Source organism: Falco rusticolus, chromosome 7 (genome assembly GCF_015220075.1).
Source record: "Falco rusticolus isolate bFalRus1 chromosome 7, bFalRus1.pri, whole genome shotgun sequence".
Lineage (NCBI taxonomy): Eukaryota > Metazoa > Chordata > Aves > Falconiformes > Falconidae > Falco > Falco rusticolus.
The window spans coordinates 5,489,422-5,500,567 of NC_051193.1; the positions used below are offsets into that span (position 1 = coordinate 5,489,422).

General features: G+C 35.5%; 1 protein-coding gene across 1 annotated transcript; it reads left to right on the forward strand.

The window, feature by feature from the left end:
- Window positions 1-351: 351 nt before the first annotated feature.
- Window positions 352-10,370, forward strand: LCTL (lactase like). Its single transcript, XM_037395225.1, has 13 exons — window positions 352-564; window positions 1,650-1,810; window positions 3,319-3,406; window positions 3,663-3,769; window positions 4,065-4,193; window positions 4,721-4,816; window positions 5,481-5,535; window positions 5,623-5,784; window positions 6,493-6,767; window positions 7,128-7,254; window positions 7,704-7,903; window positions 8,444-8,507; window positions 9,802-10,370. Exons 1-13 carry the CDS (start codon window positions 426-428, stop codon window positions 9,915-9,917), a joined length of 1,719 nt encoding a protein of 572 aa, XP_037251122.1. The 5' UTR covers window positions 352-425; the 3' UTR covers window positions 9,918-10,370.
- Window positions 10,371-11,146: the final 776 nt, after the last annotated feature.

Here is an 11,146-nt window from a genome sequence, read left to right on the forward strand (position 1 = left end):
ATTTAGGTGACAAAATGCTAGCAGCATATGCACTTTTATTTCTTGCTCCCACTCACAACCACTGTTTGCAGGGTTGTAGTTATTGACACTGGTGGGACAGTCTGAAATCCAGAACAAAACAGCTACCAACAAAGAGACGTTTAGAATATAGTAAAGATAAGTAACATTATGGAAAATATGCAGGGAGCACATCTAATAGTTGTAAGCATGCATTTCATCCATTTTCATCACCCTGCCAGAAGCTTACCTGCATCTTCCACTTTGCGCAAGCACTGCTTTTAGCCTTCAATGAAAATTGTACCTATTCAGTGTAAAAAGTAAGCTTTTCCCTTTTGATCACCCTAAGCCTACTTTGTAGAGCCGCAATACTTGACAATGCTCTTCTATTTTATCAGGTGGGAACTTACAGAGAACAGTTTGCAGTGATGAAATTAACAGCGATGAAGACTTACATTTTGAGAATATGGTGTATGCTTGTGCCGATAATACAGCTGAATTCAGCTGAGGATTTCCAGTGGACAAAGAATAATCCAGGCTCTTTCTATTATGGCACTTTTCCAGCTGGTACTTTTGAACTACACTTGATGGCGGGTTTTCTAATGCTCTAGACCTATGTGTGTGTGTGCACAAGCAAGCTACCAAAAGGTTTTCCTTGTTCTTTCACTGAAATGACAGAAACAAAGATTCAGACTCTTGCAGAATACACACTTAATATCACCTTCTGCACCTGGCTCTGGAAATACAGGGATTCACATAACCCTGCATTTCATATAGTCACTTAAAACAGTAATCTCAAGAATAAATGCTAATAGATTAATACTTCAAATCCAGATCTCCCTTTCCTGTCTGTGATTAAGATGCATGGTTTAACAAAAATCACAGCTGAGAACTTTCTCCTTTTTCATACATTATCTACCACTACTGAAGAACTATAAACTAAAAATATCCTTTGTTATGCAGATGCAGCTAACTTAAGAATGAACATGAGTGAAATAATCACATTGGGTTTGTTTCAAGCTGTTTAGTACTATCTAATTCACCCTCCAGTACTGCTTTATGAAACCCTGTCCTTTCTTCAACATATGTTTATACTCACACATTTCATTCAACCAAAATCAAAACTAAAAAGATACAGGCACTGATTTGTTTTCATGCTCAAGTTAAGTGGCTTATGAAATGTATTAATCGTGTCCTTTTGTATAATACTAGGGAAGTAATCCAGAATCTTTCCATATATTTTACATAACAGCTAAACTTTTAAATGTTAAAAACCCCAGAAAAACTAGCAAGCAGAAATTATGTCAGAACCTTATTTTTTTCTTACAGTGAGACACTTCTGCCACACTGTCCATGCCTCCTCACTGCAAAATTATAGTAACAAGGTTTAATACATGAAAGAATTAGACTTTTTTTTCAGTGCCTCAGAAAAGGATACCTTTAGCCTAGACCACATTTTCAGACAGTCCCTTTATACACACCGATACAGTCTGACATAGAAAACATTGGCCTCTTGTTCAGCAGGTATTCAATCATGCTCATTTCACACCAAGCTATGCAGCTGTAAAGGTGTTATCAATTACTTTCTCATATGAAAATTTAGTACGAATGCAGGAAACTTTAAATCATAACTCACTTATTTTTACTTTTAGGTTTTTTATGGGGTGTTGGAAGTTCTGCATACCAGACTGAAGGGGCTTGGGACAAGGATGGGAAAGGACCAAGTATCTGGGATGCTTTTACTCACAAGAAAGGGAAAACATTTAGAAACGAAACAGGAGATTCAGCATGTGATAGCTACTACAAAGTTAAGGTATTGTTAAAGAGGAACTATCCCTCTAGAAACATTCATTTGTTTTCATGATTTCATGATACTGATTTCCCATTTTGAAATAACAGCAAAGGTGAAATACTTCAGTTGCTCTATAGGCTCATTTAAGTTAGGAAGCCAAGGGATGATATTTTCAATTAGTTTAGTAAATTTTTTTTCCTAATAATCCTATAGAATCAATAATACCACAGTACTTCCCAAATATGTCTCAGTTTTTCCAGATTATTGTGTCCAAAGAAATATTCTAAATTTTGTGGGAAGTTCAAATGCTTAGTTAGAACAACAATGAACACATCTGAGCTTTGAATAAAATTAACATTTGTGTGTGTGTGTGTGTTCGAGCAGCTTGAAAGGGTTTCTATGTATATTTAAGAATAGTAAGACCATTAGGGGCTTTAAAATTCGGTCTGAATGTTTTCCATTTTTCTGAATGGATAACAAATAAATAATCAATAAAGCTCTATTAGCAATATGTTTCTAAGATTAAAACTGTAAAAAACAATTTCAGAATTACTGTCCTGGAGGAAAGAGATACACAGCAAGAGGAATCCAAATGACTGTGATAAGCCAATATTACATAATTGGAATTTCAACTAACTTGATAAAAGTCATATTCCACTGAGGGTTTTGCACATAATGAAATCCCAGGGAGAACCAGAGGTCTCAGCAAGAACCAAGAAGAAAGAAACTAATTATGCCTTGCTATCCTAAAATGGGAGATTTCATTTGATCTCTCTCAAACAAGTAGAAGCTTGAAAGAACAGCTTAATAAAAACCCACAGAGAGGCTGGAACTCTGACGTTCACTGGGCTGTTGCATCAAAAGAGATTGACACAATGATCACAGGGGCTATTTTTCAGAGAGGATTCAGACATAAATGACAACATTTCAACATTTACTTGCTACTGTGGGCTTGTATTTTGAGATACTTTCTAAAATTTGCTTGTGTGTGTTCGGTTACATGATCCTTTTTATATAATAACACTCCTCTCTTTGCTTTCATCATCATAATTCTCTTTGCATTGGCTCATACCATCAATTTCTAATTTAATTTAATATTGAAGATATACTATTACTTCGAAAAAGAACATGTATTTGCACTGAATATTTTTGTTTGTGCTAACTCCAGTATGAGACAGTAAACGATAGCCTGCATAATCATGTTTTTGTGCCTAAGCTGAAATGTTTGAGGTCAAGATTTAAAGGTTTGTATAATTTTTAAAACATACACATCACAAATTCTGACGTAATTGTGTTGCAGAACACCTCAACACATTTTTCTGTCCTCTATTTGATGGTGAAAATGTTCAGCTTCCATAGTTGTTAACACAAATATTACAGGATTTCTTCGGAGTCAAGAAGAAACATACAAGAAAAAGGAAGAACACAGGTAGAAAAAGCCATCATCTCAACACAAATGCAAAAAATAACTGATGGAATCCTTATTCTGCTCAGACTTCAGATATGTTAATTGGATTTTCTTTTCACAGGATGATATTCAGTTACTGAAGGAGCTGAAAGTTAATCACTACCTATTCTCTATTTCATGGCCTCGGATTATGCCCACTGGCATCAAAAGTAAGCATAACAAGTTCACCATATTCTTACCGGTATTAGTAGGCAAGTAATTTTACTCATGAGTATACCATAGCTGTTCAATGTTACTGTTAAATAGATTTCTCGTTGTCTGCAGACCAAAGTTTAACTATCACACATCCATTACAGCACAACCATCACTGTAATGTAAAATTCCTTGGCTAAAATTTTCAGATTTCTGTTCTTCCAGTTATTTGAAAAACCTAGGTAACTTCTTGTCTATGCATTTCATCAGCAGAGCAACTGAATGAAAAAGGAATACAGTTCTACAATGATATAATTAATAGTCTTCTGGAAAACAATATTATCCCTATCGTGAGCCTCTACCACTGGGATCTTCCACAGGTTGGACAACATTTAAATGAGTGAAATCTCTAATACAAATGCTTCTGATAGGAAAGGAAGTTTATTTCTAAGTTTAAGGACTATGCGTACTTTAGAAAAATGTTTAAAGATGTCTGTATGCTTTTAAATGCACTTATTTTTTATTCATTTGCATTTTATATATACTGTAGTTCATATACATTGAAGTTTTGAAAAAAATCTTCTGAGCTACTGAAGTATAAATAACAGTCTTTGTTAATAAGAAATGTTATTTTTTAAATAACATTATTGATTCTTGAAATTCTTATTTATGAAGGTTCTCCAAGACAAGTATGGTGGCTGGCAAAATATAAGCATGGTAAATTATTTTAATGATTACGCAAATCTGTGTTTTGAGAAGTTTGGCGATCGTGTGAAACATTGGATTACTTTTAGTAATCCTTGGGTAAGTCATCAATGCTTTCCTTCCAATCGCTCCCATTACTTTCACAGAACATTGGGAACAGGACTGTGTGACACTACAGAAAAGCAAGTTAAAAATTGGAAAGGGAAGGGGGAAGGGAGAGACTTATTCCATTAGTCTTTGTGCCCAAAAAGTCTCAGTGGCCAGATTCTGCACATGGACGGAGTTTTAATCAATGAAATTCCAGTGAAATGTTGAAAAATCAGTAGCTGGAGAGGAGAGAGGCACAGAAATCAGAGGCGCAGTTATAACTTGCCCTTTGTGCAGGGAACAGCAAACTGGCAAGTCAGCCCACTAACTAGTCAACAACAAGCCACAGCATATTATCAACCAAGCAGTGGGGCAGTAGATGCAAACCAAAGGGAGGGAAAGGAAAAAGGGGATTGGAGAGGATAGAGAGATTGAGACGCAGACAGACTGTGCAGAAGAGCACAGGACCTAAGCCCATAGGATGACAGCAAATTCACTACCTCAGCTGTTCTGAGAATAACGACTCTGTGTATTTGTAGGCAGTTGCTGAAAAGGGTTATGAAACAGGAGAACATGCACCAGGACTGAAGCTCGGTGGATGTGGAGCATACAAAGCAGCACACCATATAATTAAAGTAAAACTAAAATTGTGCTTTAAAGTATGTGTAAATTAAGAATTTTTAGCAGACTGATAGTTATTTTGATTCTTTAAATGGAAATACAGTTTTGCAATGATGCAATTTCCAAATAGCACATCGAAATTACCACCTGACTTTAAGCCCCCCATGCATATTCAAGGTAGTTGATGCGACACTGTTGCAACAACTTAAGATTTTTCTTTACAACTTAAGTGTCTTTTACAGTATGTTTCAAACTGGTTGAATAAGAAAATATCTGGGTTACTCTAGAAACAAGGAGTAAAATACTGACCTGCTGAAAGGACTTGAATTTTCTATGTGACTTCAGTAAAGCTAGCTCTCATAAAAATAAACTTTCATTTGCCCGAATAAATTAGGCAAAGACACCCAAAGACTGGAGACATTGGACAGGACACTATACTGAATGCTGTGTGTTATCTTCATGGAGACCTCCTGGAATTTAGGAAGGGAATCTTGCTTAAATGCTTTTTTGACATCTTATATGAAATAAGTTTTTCACAATATACATAAAAGAAATTACGTGATATTTTCAGGAACACCTTAGGGTAAAAACTGCTCTTGATTTTCACTAGCTTTCTATGCTGACCATGGCATAACAGAGTAAAATGTGCATATGATTATTTTTTCTTTTAACTTACAGACTCACGCAAAGGTATGGCACTCTTACAATAACACATGGCGTAGTGAGCAGCAAGGTAATAAGGATTCATTCTGTGATTATGCTTCTATTAAGGGCTTAAAGATTATGCATAAACTGCAGAATTATCACTTTGTGTTTTAAGGTATGGTTGGAATTTCCCTAACTAGTGGTTGGGGTGAACCTGTTGATCCACATAGCCAAACAGATAGAGACGCTGCTGAAAGATACATACAGTTTCATTTGGGATGGTTTGCAAATCCAATTTACAGAGGAGACTATCCAGAAGTTATGAAGAATTATGTAGGTAAGCCCCAGTAACCGACTAGAACTTGAATAAATTACACACAGCATATCACAATACCCCTTGACCAACGTGTCGTTTAGTCAGGTACGCGGACATCGGTCAGACAAGGCTAAGCAGCCCATGGGCCAGCCACAGCTCCTGACCAGTCCGGGGGACACACTAGAACTGAAAAGCAAGGCTGCTGCTGAGCCCAAATGTTGCAAATTTCAGCGCTCCACACTTCAAAGCAAGCAACTACCTCACTTTTCAGTCACAGTTTTTAGTGGCCTAACCAAGCCAGGGAGAGAGTTGGTAAATATTTTTCTGGATTTTTCACCTAAGGACAAGGAACCAGCAGTTTCTCATCTGTAAAGCTTGCCTTTCTACAGGGCTCCACTATCTTTGTTTCACAGAATGAAGAAGACAGGCAATGTACCCAGCAGCAAAGCGCCTGTGTTCTTGTCATGTTATATTTCCAATCATTCTGTTGACATTTACCATGCTCTTTGGAAAAAAACACACTTTAATTCACTGTCTTCTCCATGTATTGCACCCAACTTCTCCAAACCAAAAGGACGAAAGATTATTTAATCTTAAAAAAAGCAATCAAACTAAACAGCCCCTCTACACTAACACTAAGCTCAGGAAAAACGTATTTATTGCTGGTGAGGTAAAGAAAACAAATTTCTGTGCTCCTCAGAAGTATGTTTCCTATAATTATTTTGATAGGTAGGAAGAGTGCCCAGCAGGGCCTGGGGACATCAAGATTACCAACTTTCTCAGTGCAAGAGAAAACCTATATTAAAGGCACATCGGATTTCCTGGGAATAGGTCATTTTACAACTCGTTATGTTCTACAGAAGAGCTTTCCCTTTCTACAAGTGTCCAGTTACCACACTGACCGTGATTTGGCTGAACTGGTGGACCCAAAATGGCCAGCTACAGGATCTAAATGGTTATATTCTGTGCCTTGGGGATTCAGAAGATTACTCAATTTCATTAAGGTGATTACAGAGTAAATCTTTAAAAGAAAGCAAACAAAATAATGCCTGGTTACAGACAGAAGCTGCAGGAGCATTTTAGATTTTCAACAGCTTTACCTATATTTATGTCTTGTCATACTGGGAAGTTTCTTTGCCAAAAAACCCCACCCTAATTTCACTTCAGAAAACTACAGAATTCAGTAATTTTAAAATAAAAACCATAGCTAACTTAAATTCCTAGTTACACATTCTTCTTACTACAGGTAACTGTAAGTAAGCCTAGTAAATGGCTTTTAATGCATTTTACTAAGAATCTCATGTTCTGTCAAAATAAGACGACTTTGTTTATATGACACTGTCTAAACATATCTTTGCTTGCAGACACAGTATGGGAACCCTCTCATTTATGTGACAGAGAATGGAGTTTCTGAGAAGGCACAGCATACGCAACTGTGCGATGAATGGCGGATGGAGTATCTGAAAGGATATATTAATGAAATACTGAAAGGTAATTTTAAAAACATCTTTTCAGTGCATAAGCTTTTTGAGCATTTTCACCTTCTGATTATTTTTTGCTCTTGTATTTGACATCATAGAGAAATATTCACAGATCAAATAAGATGGCAAACTAGACTGATAAGTTTTCACAAAAATGACAATCTAGCCAAACATACTGATGCTAATAAATAGAGTAACCTACATGAGATTTAATACTGTAATAGATCATTGGTTTCCACTATCAGAATGGAGAAATTGCACCTTATTACAGTTCTTACAGAGCTCTAGTGCCTCTAAGCTAAAGATAACGTTTTCAAATAATCTAAATTACTTTATACTTGCCATTCCCCCCCACTCCCATCTCTTTCTGGTATAAAAGAAAACACCTACAGAACCATATTTTAAGGATGACGAACACAGGCAACAAGTTTAACAGAATAATCTGTGTTCTGTTTACAGCTCTAAAGGATGGTGTTAATATCAAAGGCTATACTGCCTGGTCACTGCTGGATAAATTTGAATGGAACAAAGGCTTCTCTGAAAGATTTGGATTTTATCACATTGATTTTGAAAACAAGAACAAACCACGATACCCAAAGGCATCCGTTGAGTATTATAAAAAGATTATCAGTGCAAATGGATTCCCAAATCCAAGACAGGTGACGTCATTTGCTAATTTTTTTCTTTGATATATGAGCAAATATCACATTGAATTCCATGAAACAACTTGCAGGAATACAGTACATGAAATGACACTTTGGTTCTGTGAATTAGGGATGTGTTAAATGCACAGGCCGAGAAGAGACAGAGAAAGTGGAAACAGCCTCAATCACTGTTTCTAAAACATTTCATGAACTCTAACTGGACTTAAGAGATGCAATCAAAAATTTTGAAACATAAGTTGCCAGTGCTTTGCCAGATTTCTAGGCAGAAAGTTACGCATATGTGCTACCTTACTGGAAAATTATATGGAATATATTACGTGCTTTGAAAAATTCTATTAAACAATTAACTATTAGACATATATTGCAATAAAAATCACAAAGATACAGAGAAACTTTCAGAAAATCATGTGTTAATGGAATAAAATAGTTTTGCAGCAATTGTAGTGGATAAATGTTCAAGGACAAAGAAGCAGCTGCTGTGAACGAGACAGAATGTTACAGTTTAATAGAACTGCTATATGTCAACCTTCTCAGGTGGAAAATTGGTATCGGAAGGCCATGGACACTTGCTCTATCGCACACCAACTCCTTGGTACAGGTAATGATGTGTCTTCTGTTTTATAAAAGCGTATTATGTAACTTTCAGATTTAAAATTTCTCTGGAATACTAAATTAGCAGGTCCTAAAAGGTATTTTCTCCCTGAAAATACAACAGTTTTCAAGTACAACAAGCCTCTAACCAAAATTTCTTTATTTACTCTCTCCAACTAAAATCACTGTACCTAAACAGATCAACTTTGGATGTTAATGAAATCCACAAACTCCAAGAGTCACTATTTAAGATTAAGACTAGGGAAGGCAGCATTCTCCTTAAAATAATGAAAGTGCTAATAGCTCTTCCAAACAGAAAACAAACCCAGACAAATCAAAACAACCATGCAGATAACAAAATCTCTAAATGTTTGACTGCTATATAAGATAGAACTATAAAAAAAAATGGACTAAGTACTAGCCTAAGATAGTGTTAAGCCACATTTCTGCTCTTTCATACTCCTGGTAACAAAGCTAATACTAGCACGACTTAGAGCAGCTGCTCAAGAATACTTAATACAGCAGACTTTCCCTGCAGTTTCCACAGTGCCAAGCTAATCCATCTCACTTAAGACCTCTCCAGTGTAATTCAGGACTTTTCATTAATTCCTGAACTAGAAGAATAGTCTACCACAATGGTTTTCTGAAACTTTTAAGAAAGATGAGGTATTATAAAGCCTCATGAGAAGGATGAGATAAATTCCACATGGTAGAAAAACGTCAAAACAGTCATCCTAATTTTATCCTACTTGGCCTCAACTGCCGAGTTACATGTTCTAAGTGAATTAATTGTGTTTACTGAACCGTTTGAGGCTTATCTATGGAGTAAAATTCTACAAAATAAAACCCATTTAGTTTTTCAAAGAGCTACAAGGCAATCATAAAAAGTCTGAAGTGCTTCCCAAGGATTTCTCTTTGACAATTTTACTTTCTACCCTTCCCTTGGGGTGGAAGGAAGAAAAATCAAAGGAACAGTAGAATACTGCTAATGAACTGAAGCCAATTCATAATAAGCAAAGTTTCTGCAGCCCTTCGAGCACTGACATATCTTCAAAAAAATAAAATAAAAAAAAGGGGGGGGTGCGGGGGGAGAGGGAACTATCATGGATTTGCTCCAGCTTTTGCAGACCTACAGAATTTTCTTTGTTTTGTTTGCTGTTTATGCCAATGTCAACGTTTAACAGAAGAATTTTTGCCATAAACGTTCAAAAACATCCTTTATCTATGGAAACTCTAAGTTCACAATTAGCATACTCCAGAAGATTAAACTTCTTATGTATTACTCATTTCTCAAATTTTAGATTCCCTGATTGCTCACATGGAAATGGTGACAGAGATTGTTCTTCCTACAGTTTCCATGCTCTGCATACTCATCAGTATTGTCCTACTAATATTCTACCTTCGAAATCATAGTTAAAATTGCACGCCTACACACATCTTCATTTTGCGTAATAAATAAAATGCAACTGTGATTATATGTTAGTTTACCACAGATGCCTTTTTATACCATTGTGAAGAAATACTACTTCACTTATCCATTTAAGTTTTTTCTATTCAATTCTCAAAAATATAATTTGTTAAAACCAAAACCTAAAGTACATTTTCTTTCTGCATTACTTTCTACTAATTTTTAGTAGCAGATTTTGTTTCTTCTTATTTTTTAAACGACTATACACTTTGTTCACTAGGAAAATAGTTAACTAAGATTAAAGTGATTCAAATCCTGAAAGTAGAAATTTCAAGTAAAAGCCGCTTGCAAATTCTGATTTCAATCTGTTCATCAATACTTTTAATTAGCATGTAACTGCTATTTGAAGACAGACACATAATTTTAAAATTGAAAAGCATTTAAATATTCCAAGAGCGCTGTTCAAACATTAGTTTGTCATGCACGTCTAAAAGCTAGGATAATATATACCTTACTATTTATGCGTGGAAAAGAACTATTTGAAGTGATTAATTGAAGGCAACAATTGTTCAGTCAAATTTGAACTAATGACTCCTGTCTCTCTAGTTTTGTTTCGAGGGAACTAGGTTTACCTCGTATGACTTTATAATATATTACAGACAGAAGTGTATTATATGTAATCCAAGCCCTTCCAAAAGTAATAGTCCCCTCAAATTCACTTCTGCTGCGGGTAGGAACAAGTTAAGTACATGATTATAAAAAAATTATTCCAGAATATGGTCATCTGGCTATATCTGTCCTTCTGTTGTGCTTGCAATTATTTCTCTAAAGCAAACCACCAAGTTTCCTATTTAGCTTGCACTGTATTTTCACACTGCATGTGCATATACTGAATGCAGAGCAGCAGCACATAAATCCAAGAAAGGAACTTGTTCTTAGCTTCTCTTCAAAGGCTAACTACTAAACTGATATTAAGATATAATACTAGGAAAGGGATAAGAAATAAGATACACTGACGAGAAACCAGAAATTATATAAATTTACAGTTTTTTAAAAGCACCAATATTGGCATTTTCCTTATTCTTATCAAGAATAGTTTCTTTTACACAAAACATATCTGTCTCCAATTATTTCATCAGCATATAATGAACTATGTAATTGTTTAGAATTACACCACCAAAATGTTACATACGCTATCTAATCAACATAAGAACATACACATCTCTCATCCCCATGTA

Bases quoted from the DNA above. Each gene is read 5' to 3' on its own strand.
- LCTL (XM_037395225.1), top strand. From the start codon at position 426: ATGAAATTAACAGCGATGAAGACTTACATTTTGAGAATATGGTGTATG. The intron at 3,407-3,662 runs GTAAGCATAACA...TTTCATCAGCAG, and splicing joins TATGCCCACTGGCATCAAAA to AGCAACTGAATGAAAAAGGA. The intron at 5,785-6,492 runs GTAAGCCCCAGT...TTATTTTGATAG, and splicing joins AGTTATGAAGAATTATGTAG to GTAGGAAGAGTGCCCAGCAG.